The 21686-nt window shown below is 37.7% G+C and overlaps 1 protein-coding gene across 3 annotated transcripts in view; it reads right to left on the bottom strand.

The window, feature by feature from the left end:
• LOC122553753 (RNA-binding protein Nova-1) overlaps nt 1-20112 on the bottom strand; it is a 277971-nt gene extending 257859 nt beyond the window's left edge. The window contains exons 1-2 of one of the 3 annotated variants that reach the window (XM_043698035.2): nt 19700-20112; nt 18245-18388 (exon numbers count right to left, since the gene is read on the bottom strand). In XM_043698035.2, the coding sequence (XP_043553970.1) occupies nt 18245-18388; nt 19700-19835 (280 nt within the window). In that variant the 5' untranslated portion in view covers nt 19836-20112. The remainder of the gene's footprint in view (nt 1-18244; nt 18389-19699) is intronic. The other 2 variants (XM_087990031.1, XM_043698036.2) reach the window with 2 other exon arrangements.
• Between the last annotated feature and the right edge of the window lie 1574 nt (nt 20113-21686).

Consider the following 21686-nt stretch of genomic DNA (forward strand, 5'->3'; position numbering starts at 1 on the left):
TCAGTGGGTCGCAGAAAGTTGGGGCTCAAAACCCAAACCACAATCAATTCTGCTGTTATTTTTATGGCAACAGGTTGACTCCATTGTGACATTTAAATCACTCACCCATAGTGGAAATGACCATCTGATTTAAGTGTAATAACTACAAGCTTTCCTTCCCAGGGTTCAGGCAACCTGACATCTAATACATGCTGGAACTAATGCAGCAAAAATGTGAAGTGCTTTAACAACATGCTATAACAATAATCCAGGAGCAATGGGGCTGTTTCCCAAATATGATCATAATGTTTCCTCGTTGCCACAATAGGTCAATATTCCCCATGCCCTAAACTTGTGATTTCGAGCCATCTGCCCCACAATCTCTCCTTCCTGATTGCCAATCCAAGAAGACCATCTCTACCTACAACCTCTCCTGACAGACTGTCTCAAATTGTTTGCAGATTTGATCTTCTGCTGCTGGCAACTACAAAACACTGCAGTTGTGGAACACAAAATCCAGTTGTACAGTTCTCTGGAGCCTGCAAACAGTTATAAGGTAATATAACCTATCACTTTATTGAGTATTTCCACATATAAGATCGTATTTTATGAAAGCAAGGAGGGTCTCACTACTCATTGGCACCTATGTCAGCTCCTTCAGGAAAGGCTGACTGAACTGCACCTAAGGCACTTGAGTGGCCAGTGGGCATTTCCCAGATTCGAGGACCCTGGGGTGAAAATTCCAACAAAAGCTGCAGGCCAGAGGCCAGTAGCTGTCAACTGTAGGTGCTGCAACTGGAGGAGCTGTGTTAGCTGCTGGAATGTACCCAAAGGCCCAGGATTACTAACACACCCAGACCACTGGTGAGTGAAGGCAGGATAGGGGTTGCGAGGAAGAGGGAATGGGGACTGTCAGCAACAGAAGGCTTTCAGAAGGCTCCTCTTTACCAGCGCTCAGTGCCTTGAACATTGGTGAACAATCCTAGTAAAAGGACATGAGCAGCTTTTGAGGCAGTCTAAATCACACCTTTTAAGGAGGTTCAGTAGCTAGATCTTTGAAAGTGAAGACTTGACATTCTCAATGAAGAAAACAAAAGTTTACTGAAAATGGTTGACAAACAGTGTCAGTAACATCACAACTGGATTGCTGAGAAGTATAAGGGAGCTGTCTTATCAGATCTTTTATTTTCTCAAGTCTGTGGGGTTTCAATAGCAGTTTGTTGACCTATAATTACCTCATGATAATTTCAGATGTTAGATTAGAAATTTCATGTGTACTTTTTAAAAATATAACACAAATTTACATAAGGTTGCTTTATTTTTCTTGCTTTAAAAAAAAACCATGAATATTGAGGCTTTATTCTCCTGGTGAGCACCACTAACAAAATTGTGGTGGTCTCATCTTGGGTCATAGTCAGAAACAAAGAAGAGAAATAAAAGTAGAAAACAAATCACCACCTCAGACATTTTGGAAAATGACGTGAATATTTTTGCCATTTAAACTACAGATCAATGATCTCAGCATTTCGTATTTGATATGCTGTATATGAATAAACATGTTAACATTTGATAACCTGTCAATGGTCCAGCATACCTACTAAATAAGTCCCAGATTTTATTGATAATGTTTGCTCCTAAAATTAAACATTTTTTACAGATTTTTTAAAATTCCATCTTTAATACTGTGGCAAATGCAAAGTTTTTCATCTAGTACTCATCAGGACAAAATTGCAAGAATACCAAATGTCAAGGGAAATAACTGACCCTGCTTGAGCAAATTATATGGGAACTGCACTCTGATTAGTCAAGTTATTGCCATGGAGAACGCAAAAGGGAATGTCTAGCTCCCAAGCTTTTGTTTGGTTGTAAAGACACAATGCATGAATATGTCCATCTGACATGAACCTGGCAATATGGAAAATCGTCTATACTGTAAATTTTTGTCCGGCTATCTCCTGTCTACAAAAAGCATTAGAAATCCAACTTAGTCAATTACCAACCTATCAGTGTACCTTTATTAACCACAAAGTAATTGAAGCATACATCAGTGCTATCAAGTAGCACTTGCTAAGCACGTGATGATGCTTATTGATGCTACCAGGGCCACTCAGCTCCTGACATCATTAAAGTCTTGTCCCAAGCACGGATAAATGATCCACAGGTAAGGCAATAGTGACAGCTCTTGACATTATGGTGACATTTGATTAAAGGTGGAAATAAGGAGACCTGGAAAAACTGAATTCGATGAGAATCAACAGAAACTTTATGCAGGTTGGAGTCATACGTGTCACAAATGATGCCTTTCTCAACTAAAAACGGTGGCTCTACACGGTGCCTATTTCCACTATTCCCTGCCAGTTCGTGTATCTGTTAAGACATCTCTTAAATGTTGCTGTTGTATCTACCTGCACTACATTCTCTGGCAGCGCATTCCAGGCACTTACCACTTCTGTATAAAAAAAACTTGCCTCTCACATCTCCTTTAAACTTCCCCCCCTTTTTAGCTTAAAGTTATTCTCCTTGTAACTGACATTTCTACTCTGGGAAAAGAGAGACTCTGAATATCCATTCTATCCATGCCTCTCATAATTGTGTAAACTTCTATGAAGTCTGCTATCAGATTACTTTAAAAGAAAGAAAGAATGTGGTCTTGGGCACAATGGTAGTATTCCTAACTCTGGGTTAGAAGAGCCCCACGTACTTCAGAGATGTATAATAACATTCCTGAACAGGTTGAACAGGAAAGTATCTAAAGAACATGTTTTATGTGTGTGTATATCTGGGCCAGAAAGCCTAGGTTCAAGTCTCACCAGCTTGAACACACTGTTACAATAGTTAATTCTACAAAATGCGATTTTCTTTCCAAATATTTGTTGCCTTTCGTTCCTCTATGATGATGTTCAGTTCTTGATAATGGTGTATGTGAAAGAGTGCTGCTCTTCCATTCAACAGTAAGTGTTTCTATTTGGTCATGTGACACTGAACAGTCACAATAGCCCCTAAAGTTTAAACAGAATCTCAGGTTAAATTGATTAATTTACTCTGAAATAAACTAAATATGAAACATTCATTCCCCTATGTAAAGGAAGACATTTGTAATTGCTGGCTGATAATCATCTCAGCAATTCTTCTGATTGTATTCTTTTTAAAATAAAAAAAATCATCCTGTCGGTTCAGAGCTGTTAGGATACACCTCTGGAGCAATTAAATCTTAAACCCAGGCCTTGTGGTTCAGGGGTAGGGAACTCCCACTGTGTCACAAGAACCCTATTCCTCAGTATAATGTCTCAGGCCCAACCATCTTAAGTACCTTTGCCAAATGACTTTCCCTGATATAATGTTGGCGGTGAGGATGTCCTCTGACAATTGCATGATGTTCAGACAGTCTGAACAAGACTCCTCAGAATCTTAAGTAGCCCATGCAGGGTCTGTCATTTGCAAACAGAACCATAGGCATTTTAGAAGAGGACAACATCCAGGTTTGGGCAAATAAATGGCACATAAGTGCCAGGCAATGACCAACTCCAACCAGAAAAAATCTAACCACATCTGCTTAGCATTCAATGTCATTACATTCACTCTAATCCCCAATGTCAACATTCTTAAGATATAATTGACCAGCAACTATACTGGATGAACCACATAAATAGTGTCGCTAAAAGAGCAGACCAGAGGCTAAGAATTTTACAGCAAGTAACTCATATCCTGACTCCTCAAAGCCTGTTCACCATCTACAAAGCTCAAGCTCAAGTGTGATGGAATATACACTCCACTCTACTGCTTGGGTGAAGCTCCAACTAAAGCTTGATTGGTAACCCATCGTGCAGCAACAACATTCATTCTCTTCACCAACTCAAAATGGCAGCAGTGCATACTGTGAGACATAGCACAATTCATCCAAACTCATTCAATAGCACTTCCAAACTGGCATCCTCATCCACTTAGATGGACAAGGGCAGAAGATGCATAGGACTACCATCAACTCTCCTCCAAGCTACAAAAATCCTGACTTGAAATTATATCACCATTGCTTCAGTGTCTCTGGGCCAAAGTCCATCCTAGTAGTATTGTGGATGCTCTTACTCTCCAAGGATTAGAGCAACTCAAGGAGGAAACTCCCCACTTCCTTCTCACGGCAATTAGGAAACAGTAATAAATATTGGTTTAGCCAGTGACACCCACATCCCATGAACGAATGAAAAAAGGTTCTGTTTGTGAATGACAAGCCCTGCATATACATCTGTCGCTTCCAGCACAAATAAGTGAGCCACACTGCAAGTCCAACTGATTATCTTAAATTGGCTGATAATGTAATTCTCAGCGGAATCAGGATTGTTTCAAAATGTTATAGTGTCAATATTAAATGTGCTTCAATGTTCAGAGATTTACAAGCCAAGGCTTGTTGGGTGTAGTCAGCACTCTGCCCATTGTGAAAGGTCAAAGGGATTTATTGCTTGATATGATCTGCCAGTCACTGGGGCATAGGACCTACATACCTGACATCACACAGTCAATGAATTTAATATATTATATTACTCATTGGTGTGGTAGGCAAGGAGACTTTTTGGCTTGACAGCAGCATCCTGTGGATTAGATCATATATTTTTACTGCATAGTATAAGCATGAAACAGTTAGTTGTTGTTTTATTTTTTTGAGACACAATACCCTTCCAGAGTAATCAGAGGTAGATTAATTGCACTTCAGGATGCAAAATAGCACCTTCAACCCATTCATGAGTTTACATGACATATAGCATGCACTAATCTGGTCAACGCCAAGAGGATAGGTTTGATGTGTCCTATTTTGACATCATGCAATGGCTGTGATCTCTTTATGAGGTTATTAAGGCCAATCTCACAGCACATGGAGTTGTTTCCCTCTTTGAGATTTAGTATTCTTGCAATCCTGTTCTAATGAGCGCAAGATGGGAAACTTTTGAAAGCATGTTTTTTTTTGCTCAAGCGATATTCAAGTTCTGTACTACCAAACGATTCATTAAATCTTTATTAAGTTGCAGTAATACTCATGAATAAACTCAGGTGAACAAAACATGTGCTACACATTTTACTCAGTGACAGATTGCAACCATATTTCTGTCATTTTATCTATGGCAAAAACACAGATTTAAAACTTCACATCAGATTTTAATTAATTCTTAAGCGCACTGGTATGAATAGTTCTAAGGCTGATATCACTGTACTTTGTTTTGAATTTACTGACTGCTACTTCATTTGTAGTGTAAACCCGAGAGACAACATTATTTTTCCTTGAAGGTAAAAGATTAATAACTTTTAAAAGGGATACACGTAATATTACAAATAGAACTATTTTGCTTGAAGCTTCACTGTAACAGATTGACATTCTGGTGAACTTGATAATGACATAAGGGTTAGAATTCATTGAAGTTAATGCAAGAAAATATTTGAAAGAAAGCAACGATATTGACAAACCCCTAGTGCCTAGCTCTTCACACGATGTAAATAAGAGTTTTCATCCACAATTTTCCAACGCATTCTCAATTCAATATTGTCCCTTTAGATTAGCATTTGACAAATTTAACTTCTTTATTTAAAAAAATGGAGAAAAAGAAAATTCAGGAAAATTCAGACCTGTTCGACCAATGCCTGTGTGAGGTAGTGGTTGGAATATATAACTAAAGACAAACTGACAGAGCACTTAAAGAAATTTGAGCCGATTAAAGAGAGCCAACATGGATTTGTAGAGGGTCGATCATGTCTAACAAATCTAACTGATTTTTTTCAGTAAGTGTCAGGAGTAATATACAGGTATTGTCTGTATTGCATATGCATACAGAAGTCTAAGAGTTTAGTAAGCATCTACTCAAGAAACGGCTCACTAAAATTAAAATCCATGAAATTCAAGATAAATTATTGATCTGATTTGGCTGCAGAAGGCAAAGGCACATGATAATGGGAATGTACTTCAGTTGGAAGGAATGATTCAAAGCAATCCACAAGGTGCTAATGATATTTGTTAATGGCTTAGACAATGCAAAATAGACAAGTATGCTGTTGATACAAAGACTGTTGCAAAATAAGAAATGTACTCTCAAGCATAACATTGCAAAGAGATATTGGTAGATTTAAACATCAGGCAAAATTGAAACAGGGAGATTTCACCACAATTAAATGCAAGGTAGTCCAATTTGGATCAAAAATGATAGATCTGACATTTTGCTTTTAAAATGGTTAAATACTAGAAAAGTTTAGTTGTGATCCAAGAGATTTATGAGATCATGTACACAGATCATTAAAAGGCAATAGTCAGATCTACAAACATTCAGAAAAGATTAACCAAGTATATGCCATTAGGTACTTAGAATATAACAGGGGGGAATGTTTTGTTACAGTTATGCAAAAGCCCAGTTCGTACCATATCCTGGGTTCTGGACATGGCACATTAGAAAGGCTTTGAAAGAAATGCAATGCAAGTTCAGCAAAATGTTAACATGGTTCCAATCAATAGATTATGAGGAGAGATGGCAGGGCTTGTGTTCCCTGGAATATGACATGGTCTCAGGTGTTAACGGGCTTGCAGTTTAAGGATTTGAAAATAATTGATAGGGTAGCTGGAGAAAAATGTTCTTCACTTCCATCTTTTCCACCAAAGAATGGAACCTTAAAATCCTTCAGGAGAGATACAGAAAATAATTCTTCCCACAAAGGCTATTAGAAACATGAAACTCTATAACAAAAAGGCAGCAGGTGCTGGTTCAATGCTGAGTTTTTATTTTTAAATCAACAGATTTATTTTTGCCAATCATGGGTATTCAGGGACACGGAACCAATGAAGTTAGGGTATAAACCAACCATGATCTCAATCAGAACCATGACAATCTCAAATACTCTACCATTGTTCCTACATTCCTAAAACAAATCTAAACAAACATTGTTTTTGCGACTGAGTAAAGCACATATATATTATTTGTGCGATGGATAAAGAAAACTAAAAATAAATTTACATTATTTTCAAATAGAAAACAACTGAATAATGAAGATCATATTTAAATAAATCCAACTTGTAATGAAACAGAAACTAGCAAAGTACTTAGAATGTTTAGGATAACATTTCTGATTCCCCATCTCTGAGGGATTCTAAGAAAATAAACAAATCAATTTGTTAACAATGCAGTTTGGAAAAAGATTTGTTTGCCAGAACACTGAGAGAAGTCTCTTTTTTTTTATTCAAACATTGAAGACTGTGGCAAAGTTCCTTGAACAGCCAAAACCTCAGTTTAGTTTCTATAGACAACACATTGAGAAGTGCAGCAGTCAGTCAGTACTACACTGAATCCAACTCACATAGCGAGGGTTGCAGCTACTTATTATTTTGACATACCAATACTCAGTTGACTCAAATAATGATTAAACATTCAGCTGCAATAAACCATCATAAAAATAAGTTTCTACTTAAAAAGTGAAACATTGTATTACATACATTAATGAGAAGACACGTTGTTCAGTATTTTGTTTTATAAAAACAGTACATATGTACATCACTGTCAGCCAGTTTTCCCACATGAACTTCAAGACTAAAATTTCATTTTTTGATCATATTTTAGAACAGTTCTGCAGATAAAGCACAGCTCTGGAGAGCCATGTCTGAAATGTCAGGTCAAGTGTGACACCTGCTTTATGCCCTCAGCATTTGGCATTATGACAATTTAGATGGTGCTCCAATTTTAATTATTTCATTATTAGAGACAGCCTTAAAATTACACTATTGTTTCATTTACAGTTCCATTTCATTTTGTAATAAACTTGTTACATATTTTCTAGCCCAGTTATATCCCGATAAGGCCACATTTGAAACAATGATATAATTTGAAAGCGTACTTTTAATATAAAACACAGCGTCACTGAGAAAAGAGGACACTTGGTTCAGGCTGATGTAGAATAGCAGATGGCCGTTGAATAGTGAAGGTCAACAGTCCAATTTACTGATTCACTTTATGAAATTTTAGCATGGTTATTAAAAAAGGAGGAAAATATGGGCCATCACATGGCAAGGTATTTCCATCATTCTTTGAAAGGACAGACTAAATATTATATCCACGCAGTAACCTGCAGGTTTTGACTGTGTGCTGAGAAAAAAATATGTTTACAAGTGATGCTAAGTGGTGAGGGTAGGGGCAATTAGTAAGTATCGGGTATTTGTCGTTACTTAACATTCTGAAATCCTTTAAGTTCACTGATTACAATTTTAACCATATTCTTAACTAGAATTTAGTTAGTTATATGGAGAAAACTTGATAATTGATCGTGCTAAGCTATCTCATGTTAACATAATCAGAATGCATGGTAGTATTCCCTAAGACAAGCACATTTTGGCATGCCTGGAGTGAAAACATATTCTACAACTAAGGTGGTCTGCTTTAGATTATACCTGCAATACTTGTAATGAGTCATGAGAATCCAGTACCTGTGTTGCCAGAGGGGATACATGGGATCATTATAAGCAACTCTAAGCAAGCAATCTTATTATTGTGTTTGAAACAAATCCAATATAAACCTGTAAAAGCATTTTAGTCTGGGTTAAGGAGAGATCCATACTTACTTTTATTAGGCTTATAGCAGAAAGCAAAGAGCAAAGTAAAATATAAAATGCAACTTAAAGAAACATAGCATATACGAATGGGGATGTGGGCACCATTGTAATAACCAATTCAACCAACCTACTGTAAATAATAAATGTGTGGTCGATTGTGGGGAATTGTCACCTTATGTACAATGGGAGTTATGGAATTAACATTAGCTTTGTTTCAATATCAAAATTATTATTCCATCTTCAAAACATCAGCTGGTGCCCATTTTAAGCTCAGCTGTTTGATTTATATTTCACCAGCTCAATAATTTTATGGACGTTATCCCATTAGAAATCTGATAAGCTACAAATTATGCAACCTTTGTAGAATTTTTGTAACACGATTCTTTACAGAACATTTTTTTCAGTTGCAATGATTTTCATGCTTTTCTCAGAATCACAAGGATATTGCAGGACTGCAAGAACTGTAATGTGCATTCTGCCCATTTCTTGTGTACTTGTGTGTGTGTGTGTGTGCAGTACCATGACACCAGAGCCTCTGAGGGTCAGATTAATTAAGCTCACCAGCAGCTGCAGTGCAATGTGAGAAGCACATTGCCACATTTCCCACCAGTTCTGCCCAATTACCTGCAGCATTCCAGTACTGGACAACTGACATCTAGCACACTGCTCACAAGACTACATTCCCTCTAGTCTCCTGATGAATTTTAAAACAAAATTCTCAATCCTTTGAAAGCACTGAAGAACCCCGCACCTGCTGCAGCGAGCAATGACGAGTCCCAGTGAGAGTTTTGTCAGTCAGATCTCTGCAGATGCTCTTTTACTTTATATCAGAATCAATCCAAAGATGGAAATGAGATGACAATCTCATGCTCAGACCTCGAAAGTCATTTCTATTTCTAAAAGATGTGGCTTGACAGGCCTACAACAGTTAAGAGTGCATCCTGGCTTGTCTCCAGTGTAAGCAGCTGCAACTAAACATTGTGGTCAATAACAACAAAGACCGAGGTTCCCACATCTCTATCCCCAGCAGAACAGGAGAGTGGGGAATGGTTATCAGTTTCAGCTACTTACAGCTACAGAACCACAGTTGCCTGGTAATTTCTGACAGTTTTCAACCACTGAAAGAGAAGAACAACACGAAAAACAGGACTGAGAAGTATGTGGGATTTGAAACTGGCATTTCAGCTTTGGACCTGGTTCAAATTCACCTCGGACTGGCAGAAGCGAAGTCTCCTCTTCGAACTAGTTGAGAGCTGCTATGGTACACACGAGTCCATGGCACTTTAGCAACTTATCAATCCCACTGAGCAAGCACAGAATGGCTACTACGCTAAATAGGAAAGATCACACCGCTGCAGCGCATGGTACTTATATGAGGGTAGGATTATTTAGTGAGAGCTTGTGTTTTAATGTGTTAAAAATGACTTAGGAAGAATTGGTGCTGACGTACATGCTAATGTGCAAAATGCTCTATTGTACAAAAAAAGAGCAGGTCATTACAACATTATGCTAACTTGATAATGTTATTAAGTTTAAAAAAGTACAGAAGAGAAATGAAATTTCCATAACTATTGTACACATGCTTCCTAGTAGTTAATTGCAAATCATTCCTCAATACAATTTTTAGGAACTGTATTTAACAAATAGCCTTTAAATGTGATCATTAGTTATCAGTCATAAAATTCACTGATAACCATAATGACTACAAAAGGAAAAAAATCAGAATCAATGCTTAAGTCATGCTCACCCCAAATAACAATCACAGTGTTACGATTGTTTAAAAACACAATCTGGAACAATTTCAAGGCTACAAATAATTCTGGAGTGTGATGATAGCTGTATCAACTGTGCTATGTAGAACATGAAGTGAATAACCTCTTTGTAACAAGTGGAGATCAAAAATATACAATACTAAAAATCCTGTATCTAATTGCATGTATTTCCTTAAATCATAAACATTTTTAATACAAGTCACTGATTTCACAGCTTAAAGACCGAAACAACATTTTGTATCAGTTCAGTCATTTTATCTTCATAATTTCCCTGCACCAAATTAAAAGGTAGCCACAAAACCTCATACAAGGATTCAGGTTGAAATGTATTCTTTACAAAAATATTCACATTAATCATAGCTACAGCATACAGCTACTTCTCGGGAACACTTGTGGTAGAGTGATAGTGTCCCTATCTCTGGACCAGTAGTCTTGAATTCAAGTCCCACTTGCTCCACAGGTTGATGCAGAAAATAGCTACATTGGTTTTGCATTGTATTTTTAACCACAAACTGTCCTTGTGCTCTATATGCAAAATTAAAATGGGCTCTCTCAGTCTACAATGTCAACCAAGACCATCAATTCTCTTCCTGTCTTGTAGCAGAAATTATAACCAATTATTTTCCAATAATTACTCAATTAAGACTATGCCAATTACATAAATGTGTTAATTAAAATTTGTAATCCATTAATTTACTGTGAAAGTACACATAAACACTTTCAAGAGCTGAACAGAAATGTTTTAAGTCTAGCCCACGAAAGGAGATGCTTTTCATTACTGCCTTTAATTGATGTCAGCAAAGAATAATTGGTAGTGGCTTACATCAGCAAGTGAACAAGATGACAACCATCTGTTGACATCAGAAAGTAAGCTTTACAACCTGCGCAAAGTAAATTATTTTTTTCTACATTTTAGCATAAGGCATTTTGGTAACAAGCATACTTACTTTAAAAAATGTCTGTAATTTTCAACATATAACAGCAAACAGTAAACCTTTGTGTTTCTTAGTGCTAAACTCAAAAGTATCATAATCCTTTTGCATTGCAACATCTAGGTCAACAGTTTGACACTGTAAGCCTCAAAACACAGACAATATTATATGTATACATTAATATATAATTTGATATATATATATATATATTAAAAATTTCACATTATTATTCAACAATGCATAGAGACCAATATGTTTAATATATTTTAGGGGACCCAGTAGAAAATGCAGCTAACACCGATTTATGTGACAAAATCTATATTTCTTATGAATCTATTAAAACTAAAGGGAATCTAAAATGTATTGGTTTAATAGTTGCTGAGTTCCTCACCAGCTGCCATAAAATTGAAACTTTATAACAGCTGTTTTCATTCCTTTACAACAAAAGTTCAAAGTCATGGACTGGCCCTTCATTTTGTAAATGATGTAGGAAGCAGTGCTCAGTTTCTCCTTAATTCACTCACATGGGCTTCAGATACAGATTCAACCAGAATCCACCCACATTAACCTTGGGTGTTGTGCAATACTGTCGATATTATTTTGCTGTGACTACTTATACCTCCTGTTTGAAAGTGTAACTTTCTAAATTAAAATACAGACATGCTGGGTATTATTCTCATCTCAGTCTTAAACTTGTGCAACTGACTCATTCTCCTTCATTAGTCTTTGAGTCATCAAGTTATATTATACATTATTTAAGTGAAATGTATATATTTGAATGTTTACATATCTGTGAATGGTTCCTAACTAATAATTTTAACAAAGTTTCAAAATATTACAAAGTTAAGCAAATTACTCATTATTCACTTTGACAAGTTTTGATAGTTCACAGCTAACAATATTTAATCTTTATATCTATAGTATTAGTACATTGAGAAGGCCTATAACTGAGCTATGGTTCCTGATGGGGGTGGGAAGAGTAGAAGAGAGAGACACAATGTGGATTAAAAATTATGCCATTTTCAAGAAAAACATCAATGTCAAGACAATTTCCATTTAAAAATGTATCATCAAAAGTCGTTAGTTAAAATTTTACAAGTTAGCACTGAATTTGTGATGCTACTCAAAGACAAAAAAAAGAAGTTTTTGTTTCACAGAATTCACAATTCAATACAACAATGACAAGCAGTAAATGCAATTTTTAAAAAAATTTAAATTAAGATGGGGCACTTGATAGCAATTATTGGCTTCGCAGTCTGAACGTGAGGAAATTACTTTCATATTCAGTGTCTTGCTTTAAATCCACTCATTTTTTTCTCACGCAAGCTACTGCTGGAATGACTCATTAATTCAAGATTTTTTTTAAATGCACCTACCCCTTGGGTAAACAATTTGTGCTGAAACAGAACCCAAGCGATGACCAGAGCCAATTCAAAAAAGTACACCATGGTCTTCTCCCTACTACCCCTCATTCCCAAATTATATCAGAGTCCATTCAAATAAGCTCAAATAACAAGACACACATTATTCCACTCTCCCAAGTAAACAGCAGAAACATGATTTTTCACTTCTTTTAATAAGATTAAATTCTAAAATCAGGATTATTGTTAAGTTAACTTAGAAATGAGGGTGCATTGGACTTAATTTTAACCCCCCATGTGGGATAAAAAGAAGTGAAAATTTTTTAAACCCAAACCTAACCCACCTCTAAATGAGTGGACTACAACAAAAATGATGTGAGAACTACTCAGCAGAAGAGGCATGAGCTTTTTCAATGCCTTTTGTGGGTCAGGAAGAGTGTTTCTGCCCAGGTAAGTCTATTTCCCACTCCATACAATCATCCTCTATCTATTTTCACTGACAGACCCAACCAGACCAACCAATTTGCCCTCCCAATCTCTTAGTCTCATCTCTCTCAACCTTCCAAACCTTACAGTACTCAACCTCATTCACAATTACAATTCTCAGTTGTTCTTGAGCTGCACTCTTCTGGAGTGTCAGTACCCAGGACGGCAATTTTTTCATAAAGCTGGCTTCCCCTAGGGGACTTTCAGATTTTGCAAACTGAACTCTTCATCCTTACTTGGAAATCCCAGTAAATATCAGGACCCTCATAGCAGTTATTCCAACTTCAATATTTCAGCAGTCTGGACTACAAACCTAAAATAACAGCTATTTTAATTAATGTATTCCGCCTGTGTGTTCATGTTAATACAGAATTAAAATCTTTAGAGGAATAGAATAAAATACAGTGCTGCAATTTTAAAAGTGCATCATTTACTGAATTAATAGTTATTTGTTTGAACAGCAAATAAAGTAATGCACATTAAATCCTTTTTTTATTTTAACTGATCATTTATCTCACTACCAAAGCACAATTCATAACAGCTAGATATTTCACCTAAATTATTAGAATCTTTTTTATTCTGAAAGTTTTATACGTGTTACCATAACTTAGGTTCTGAGTTATAAATTATATGCTACTCAATTTTATTTTATCACATGCATTCACTATAGTTGATTCTGGAAATTATCTCCCGCTTAAAACATACATTTTTCATGCACTTTTAATGAATTACTAGTGTTCCTGTATGCCACCATAGTTGTCACATTGTAATTTTCATTGCATTTTATCCCAAACCTCCAACATATTGCACTGATGCTTTGTCTTTTATTTCTCAATTCTGACAAAGAAAATCTTTTGTGCAGAAGAAAGTAACTCTTTAAATCCATCTACACCAGTCACATGACCAACAGCTGCCATGTAAGAATTGTCAGTATGAGCAGCTGGCAAGTTACTATATGGCAACAAATCCCCTCACTATCTCGATTTGTGCTGTGCTTTAACACTTAAATATCAAGAATCTTTTGTGATTTTGAAAGGTTGGCAGCTCTTTGAGATAATTATCAAGTAAGCTGGCAATGGGATGAATAATCTTAAGAAGTTAAGATGTGCACACATCAGAACTCTATATAATTGCTTTTGTTTTTCTTTAACCATCTTTTGACATCCCATTGGCTACGTTGCAATAAAATATTTTGAGCATCTATATATTCAACATGTGATAATACTGTTGCAATTCAAAGCTATCAAAATTTTGAGGACTTTGTTAATAGTTTGAGCAGGCATTCTCTGCATCTCTTAAAATGTTCATTTTCTGCAATTCAACATCTGTACTTCTGATATGTTATTTTATTAGAAAGATGGGTCAGGAAATATAATATACGAAGGGCATTAATTAATTCACAATAGTTTTAGCAAGTTTTTTTAAAAAGTAAAATCAATCTTTCTGGAATCCTCAGAGACTTCAACATTGCATACTGCTCATAATTTGCATTAGCAGAAAAGAGATACATTAATAAAGCATTTGGTTATGCACAAACATGGTATAATCATAATTTTCTGCATCAGAACATACAGGAAAATCACTTTAAAGAATGGCAAATTTAGTTAATAATAGCCCATAATTTTTAAAATCAAAATGGAATATTTTTGAAATATATATGCAAAGGATTTTAAAACAATTATATAATTGCATGAAAAAAGTGTTTAAATCAGTTACATGTCTTCAATAATTTTTTTTTGACAGAATTATTCAATAACTTGAAGTTAACATATTGAAAATGAACAAGATGTCAAGACTAGCACACACAGAGTCAGTTACATTTCAATATAGATCCTTTCCTTTCAGGTCATTACTTTGGTCAGCTAGGTAATTCAATGTCACATATGACAAAACAAGATTTCTATATACTGTTCCATGCTTCAAACTATAACTACGCTTTTTGGTTATATTTCCAAACAAAATTAGAAAGGGAACAAAATGTTCTGTGTATTTTTTAAACAAATAAATTAATCACCTCAGAAAAGTTATTCAGGTGTGTGTAGCCATTAATTGAAGTGGTAAATTCTGTATTCTATTTTTAAAACAATAAACCAATATTATTGTAGCATATCAAAAAAGTGGATTTGACCCAATCAGCTGACTGTAATTTTTTAAAAAATGGTGGCGAGGTTTTCAACAAATTCTTCAGATTACTTTTGAATTTACATAACTTTCATTATCCCACAAAATGAAAAAAGTATGGAATACAGTGTGGCAAAGAGCACTATGTGCATATTTAAGGATGACCAGAAGAACTGATAAATACCTCGAGTTGACTAGTAGTCATGAAATTAAATGTTATTCATATCATACTATTATCCAACAGTCTGCCCACTATTGCAAATTTGTGAAAGCACTTCTATAAAAAATTTTTTTACAGTAGTACAATGAACAATATGCAGCAATAATAAAAGAGACTTGCATTTATATAGCACTTTTCACAATCACCGGATATCTCAGTGTTCCACAGCCAATGAAGCACATTTGAAATGTAGTCACTGCTGTAATGCAGGAAACGTGCCAGTATGTGCACATCAAACTACCTCCAAAACCAATGTGATAATGACTAGACTTTCTAAATTCTTTCACAGTAGTGAAAGCATTGCTGGCTAGGTTTGATGTTGATAGAGGGATTTTTAAAATATATATATAATGCTCTCCACTTGGTTATTTCAGCTGCCTTGAAAACTTATCAAGTGCCACTACTGTGAGAATATCAACCACAAAATGTATATCTAATAAACAAAGAAGAAATGAATTTTTCCATTAAATATTTCTTTAAATGTTCAGACTGTGATCTTAATGATATCCACTTAAGGACTTACACTAAGTAGATCGGTGAAAGCAGGCATGGACATGCATGTACCTTTATTACATGCTCAATGGAATAGGAAGATAGCAATTTCTATCTACAGTCTTTATTTTCTTGAATAATATGTGCTAATTGCAACAAAGAGAGAAATCTACCTTTACAACAACAGTCCCATTAAGGTACATTATGACTGGCTCTGGTTCTCGCAAACAGGCCTGTATTATTTGGCTTGCAGTTCATCATCCTGTAATACTGTTGCAATTAAGAAATATTTCAATGGCTCAGTTATTTCATGTTGTATGAAACCAAAACTATCTACTTTAAAAAGCACACCAGAAATCAACACACGAATTTTCATAGTTAAAAATAGAACAAGATGAATTGTTTCAAAAGTACACATGTATTTCAGTGGGAGCCATCGCTGATAACCAAAGCACCCACATGGACATTATATTTTGCCAAATACATCACTATAAAATGAGGAGCAATTCTACACTGGGCAGTAGTTATTAGAAATTGTTTCTGGTTACGCTATTTTTTTTAGTACAACATGCAACAGAGGGAGAAATCTCAACTAGGAAAGGTACACCCCGAAGGAGGAAATACATGAGTCATGAAAGCTCATTTATACATCAGCCTGTTTTAAAATCAAATTATTTTTGGTGATGTTTTTAAACATTCAAATATTTCAATAGTCCACAGTGCAGAAATTGAATGCTGACATTTTGTTTTAACGTGATAACGAAATTCAACCAATATCAGAGAACAAGCTGGAAGCATACTGCAAATGTAATTGAAAGTATAGCAATAAGGATGCTGTACTGAATCCTTCAATGAGAGACAATATGTACTTTGTGCATGGAGGCAGAACGATACCTTTCCCATTACATAGCGAGTGAGAAATGATTGTGTAAACCCCAAATTAAAATTATCAGCTGTGTATCTACGCCCTGAATTATAAAGCCGGCATTTCGCTCCAAAGCGCGCACACACACACACAGCTGCAGGCTTTATTATTCAATGGGGAATAAACTCGGATTCAGACTGGTACACACACTGCTGCACGTGTTGCACAGAATGCTTGTGGCCGCACAGTTTGTCTTCCTGTCTGTGTGCATTTGTGGTTCCTGAAGGCTGGAAGGAAACCACAGGTATCTGCTGTGAGGAGGAATGCCAAGATCTCAGAAAATTCAGGCGATGGTGGTCAAATAGGAGCATTCCAGCTAATTACAAGGGTACACTGATCGCATCTAACTTATCGCAGATATGAAGTAACTAGTCAAAGGCGCAGCATTACTCTCACGTTATAATGCACGCATCAAATTCGTATAAGCTTGGAGGCTTTCTACAGCGCACTACCTACAATTTCAGATTTGAGAACAAACTGCAGCCGTCAATGGCTCTGTTTTGGATTGGGTACAAGTAGAATTTACTAAAGCCTGTTTATTTTCCTAAAACTGCTGTTCCTCGATTTGAAAAAAGAAACCCTCAAAATTAAGAAAGTGTGTCCCGCAATCCTCGCTGGTCAGGTGCAGGGAAATAAGCCCCTTTCCTTCCTGAGAAATAACAGCAGCACTACACCAGCTGTCCCAGTTAGATCAGGGAATCCATTCATCTCATTGGATACGAAGCAGCTCTCCAAAAGCAGCTTACTTATTCAAAGACCTTTTTAGTCATCAAGCCACTGATTTTTAATTTAGCTCGTTCCACGTCAGTCACATCCCAAAGCTGAATGAATGACAAAACTAAAGGGTGCAGCCAGCCCCGGGTTCCTGCCAAGCGCGAGCTCTGGCGATCCCATTCATCATAATTATCAGCAGACAACCTCAAATTGGTTTCAACAATTCCTGTTTAGGACAAAAGTTCTTTTCGCGCACAGTTTGCGCAATAAAATCAGATCACAGAGATCAGCTGATAACCCTGTTACAGCTTGCGATTTTTTTTTTATGGATTATATATTTATGTCAAAAGTACGCACTGGCTGTTTTCCCTCCCTTGCCTCGCGCTCAACTTTGTATTACAGAGAGAAAATAACTACAATTCAAGCACAAAATCAGTTTCGCGGTTCATTTGCAAATAAACAGAAAAGCAACAAACATATTTTTCAAAAGATTCTCTAAGCACGACCACACAACATTGAAAACTGACAGTGGGCGCGATCAAATACATTAGTCACTCTTTCCGAACAAGATCTTGAACCCGTCCTCTGTATTGCATTGACAGCATCCTCCAAATATTTAAAGGAATCCTTCCCCTTTCCTCTCAGCTGTGAGTCTGAGCCCGCTGTCACCTACCTGGGTAGAAATCTTTGGATTTGGACAGTTTGATCGTGGCACCAGTCTCTTTCTGCAGTTGGACAATGGTTTGTCCTCCCTTTCCAATAATAGATCCGGCAGCATAGCTAGGTATAAGGACTTTTAAAAAATATTGGCCGTCTTCTGCGAAAGGAAAACGAATAGATTATTGCAAATAACAGATCCCCACCAAAAATCACGATCCCTTCCACAACCATTCACCTATCCACCCACCACAAACCCCTGCGATACTCTATCCCTGGTAAAATGGAATAATCATTAATCAGTATATGTTGTCGTGCAAGAAAAAGCTCCTTAAAAAACACTCTATGCAGTACATTATTAAATTTGCCTAAACTATTGGACATTACAAAAGAAACGGATACTGTATGCCAAACGCCACAAAAATAAATGACATTTTGTGATGCAGAGGGAGAGAGTGCCTCTGCGTACCCATGTTTAGAAGGATTTTGAATAATGTATCAGAAGATGATGACAGTCGTGGTTTCCATGGTGATCGTGAATTTGTAATTGACCTATAAAACCGCGCTGTTTGCGTGTAGCGTAGTTAAATATCTCCACATACCGCACTATGTCAATAAATAAACGCAGTTTAATCGAGAACAACTCTCTGCTGCAACTCTACTGATTACTTACTATTTGCTGACTTTTAGACACAAGATACGAACATAATTAGCAACTACACGTGAATGAATCAGTGATCCTTCTTTCGGTGTGGAAAGAAAAATGACAGCCCTCTCTCCAGAACTTGGATTGTACGCCCGATCCCCCAACAGTGACTAGTCACAGCACAATAACAGATACGCCGCAGAACAATCCCCAGCTTTGCGCAGACGGTGTTATTAAAGAACAATGATCACTTTAAGCTCATTAATTAAAGGATCACTTCACTTTAAGTCAATGTCTGTTTTCTTTCTGACACTTGTCAGGTAACACTGTCAGTAACAAAAGGCGAACAAGCGAGAACGGCGACAATACACCGCGACAGTGACACAAAAACAAATCAAGATTGTTGATCAACAGAATATACAACCCCCCCCCCAAAAAAACAATGCACGATGACGATCAATCACACAAACGCACAAGCTTTTGGCTAACCACAAAGACCATTAATCGCAATGCTCCGTCCTTCCTAACCACCTATTATTAAAATGTAATAAACGCTGGAAAGTGAGCTCCGCTCCTCATCCCACAGCTCAAAATTAGAACAGTTTCTGGCCAGTTCAAGTCCACCCCGCCGCACTTGCCAATATTTCCTACCATCCAAGACCCGGGAGGCAAGATCAATTATTGGAAGAAGAAAGAAAGTCACAAATAATATAAAAAAAAATATTTTTAATGGCTTGCAGAACAGAACAGACGCCATTTTCAAAGGGCTTCTATATATTTCTATATATGTAAGCAAAGCTACGGAGAAGAAATGGTGCTACCCACCGCCAGTGTTGGTTCTCTTGGTGTTGCCCGCCTCAGGAGGAGCTTCGAGCGGCCGCTTTCTGGAGTCGGGGGGATCCAGGTCTATGGGAAGCCCGGTGTGGGTCCCGTTCTGCTGGATGGGAGCTGCCGCCATCATGATGAGGATGAAGATGAGGAGAATGAGGGTGTTATTGTTGATGTTTTGTGGGCTCTCAGAGAGAGAGAGAAAGAGAGAGAGATGCGCTGATAGGGCCAAGTGGGGGTAGGGGGGGGAGGAGGAGGAGGGGGGGGGTGAATGAAAACTGCAATGTGTCGGTGATGTCTGTAAAGAGGGGATGGATGAAGCAAGGGGGAGGAGGGAGGGAAGGAGGGATGGTGACAGACAGATGTGTGTGTGTGTGTGTGTGTGGCAGTGCACGGGGATTCCGCTCTTACTCCGCCGCTGCTCTCGGTGCAGCTTCTCTCATTGTCGGGGGATGGGTGGATGGAGGGGGGGGGGGGGGGGGGGTGCTGCAAGGGAAAGGGTAGGGGGAGAGGGGAGGGGGGCAGGGATGGGGAGGAGGTCAGAGGTCACGCAATCCCACCCCCCTCCAAAGTCTAACCCCGCCCCCTCCACCCTACACGCCTGATTGGCAGCAGCATTGAGCCAATAGACACCGAGCTTGGCTCAGCCAAAGCCTTGCCCAGTGCCACCGGCCTCCAATCCGCTCGGCCCTGGTGCGGGACATCCGCCAATGGTGTGAGGTGAACAGTGTTGGGGGTGGGGGCACGGTGCTGGAGAGTGTACCCGTGTGCGGTCTGTCTGTGCCGGGATCTCTCCGAGAGCGCCGAGCAATCTAAAAGCCGAACCGAACTTGGCTCGCCAGTGTCATTGCGAGTGCTCGCTGCCCTAACCCGGTTGCACGAGTGCGCTGTGAGTGTGCACTCGTTCGCGGATCGCGTGCCCTGAATGCAAGGCAAGTGAGAAGCGGAGCTGCAGCAAGATGCACCCTCAGGGAGGCTGAGTGCAATTCACAGCACATCGCTCTCCGACTTCAGCACGCTGCTTCCTTCTCCTCTGACTTGCGATGCAAATCCAATCATCACACTTCTCAGAAATAGCCTGGTTCACCAGACTTAATCAGCAGGAACATCAAATGTTCTCAAAGTAGTTCCACTGACAGCAAATCGTTTATTTACTGGCGGGGGGGGGGGGGAGTCGAAAGCTGCAACAAGTAATGCTGGGACATTTTGAAAATAAAGTATAATTATGTCTATCCATGCCCCATCCTTGTTTGCCTGCCTTATCCTACATGATCTCAGTGAATGAAACATGCAAACGCCCTGCTGCACGGGGGATAAATGTTGCAATTAAGACATCTACCTCTAAAGCTGTACGCTGCTGTCCGAATTTAGCAGAAGTTCTGCAGCAATACAATAGTAGTTTTTAATTTTTTTAAAAAGTGTATCAAACTAATTATTTTTTAATGTAAATGATCGATAAATAAAGTCGCTAAATGACTGGCGTTTCGTCCCAAATTTGAAAATACGAGGACATTCAGTTTCATTTGTACAAAAATGATCTAAACGAAGTATTTTATCGACATATCTTCGAATATAATGAATTCCTTCATTGTCTCAGGCACATGGGACACATGATGATATTTTGTTGCTAATTCCATAAAACGTTGCCTACTTTTTAAAAATGTAACAGTATAAATAAAAAGCCGTGCAAGTAGCGGTTGTGGTATTTATGCCTATGCAATAAGAACAACGTGAGTACTTGAGCCAGGTTGTAGTTTGGTTTCCATGTGTAGTCCTAAAATAAAATGCTAAAAGATTCTGGAATGGAGCATTAACTGGAAAAGACGCAGAGCGATGTGGAATAGACGTAACAAGTGGAAGGGAGAACAGTTTCAGTAGTCTACCCACGCTTTATTCGCCCGGAACATCTAACGGTTGTTGTCATTAGGCTTTGAAGTAGAATTGCTTGTGGTGCGACATGACTGGAATATCAATTTATTTCAGC

Source organism: Chiloscyllium plagiosum, unplaced genomic scaffold (genome assembly GCF_037043375.1).
Source record: "Chiloscyllium plagiosum isolate Xiang-an unplaced genomic scaffold, Cpla_swu_hap1 HiC_scaffold_8, whole genome shotgun sequence".
Classification (NCBI taxonomy): Eukaryota; Metazoa; Chordata; class Chondrichthyes; order Orectolobiformes; family Hemiscylliidae; genus Chiloscyllium; species Chiloscyllium plagiosum.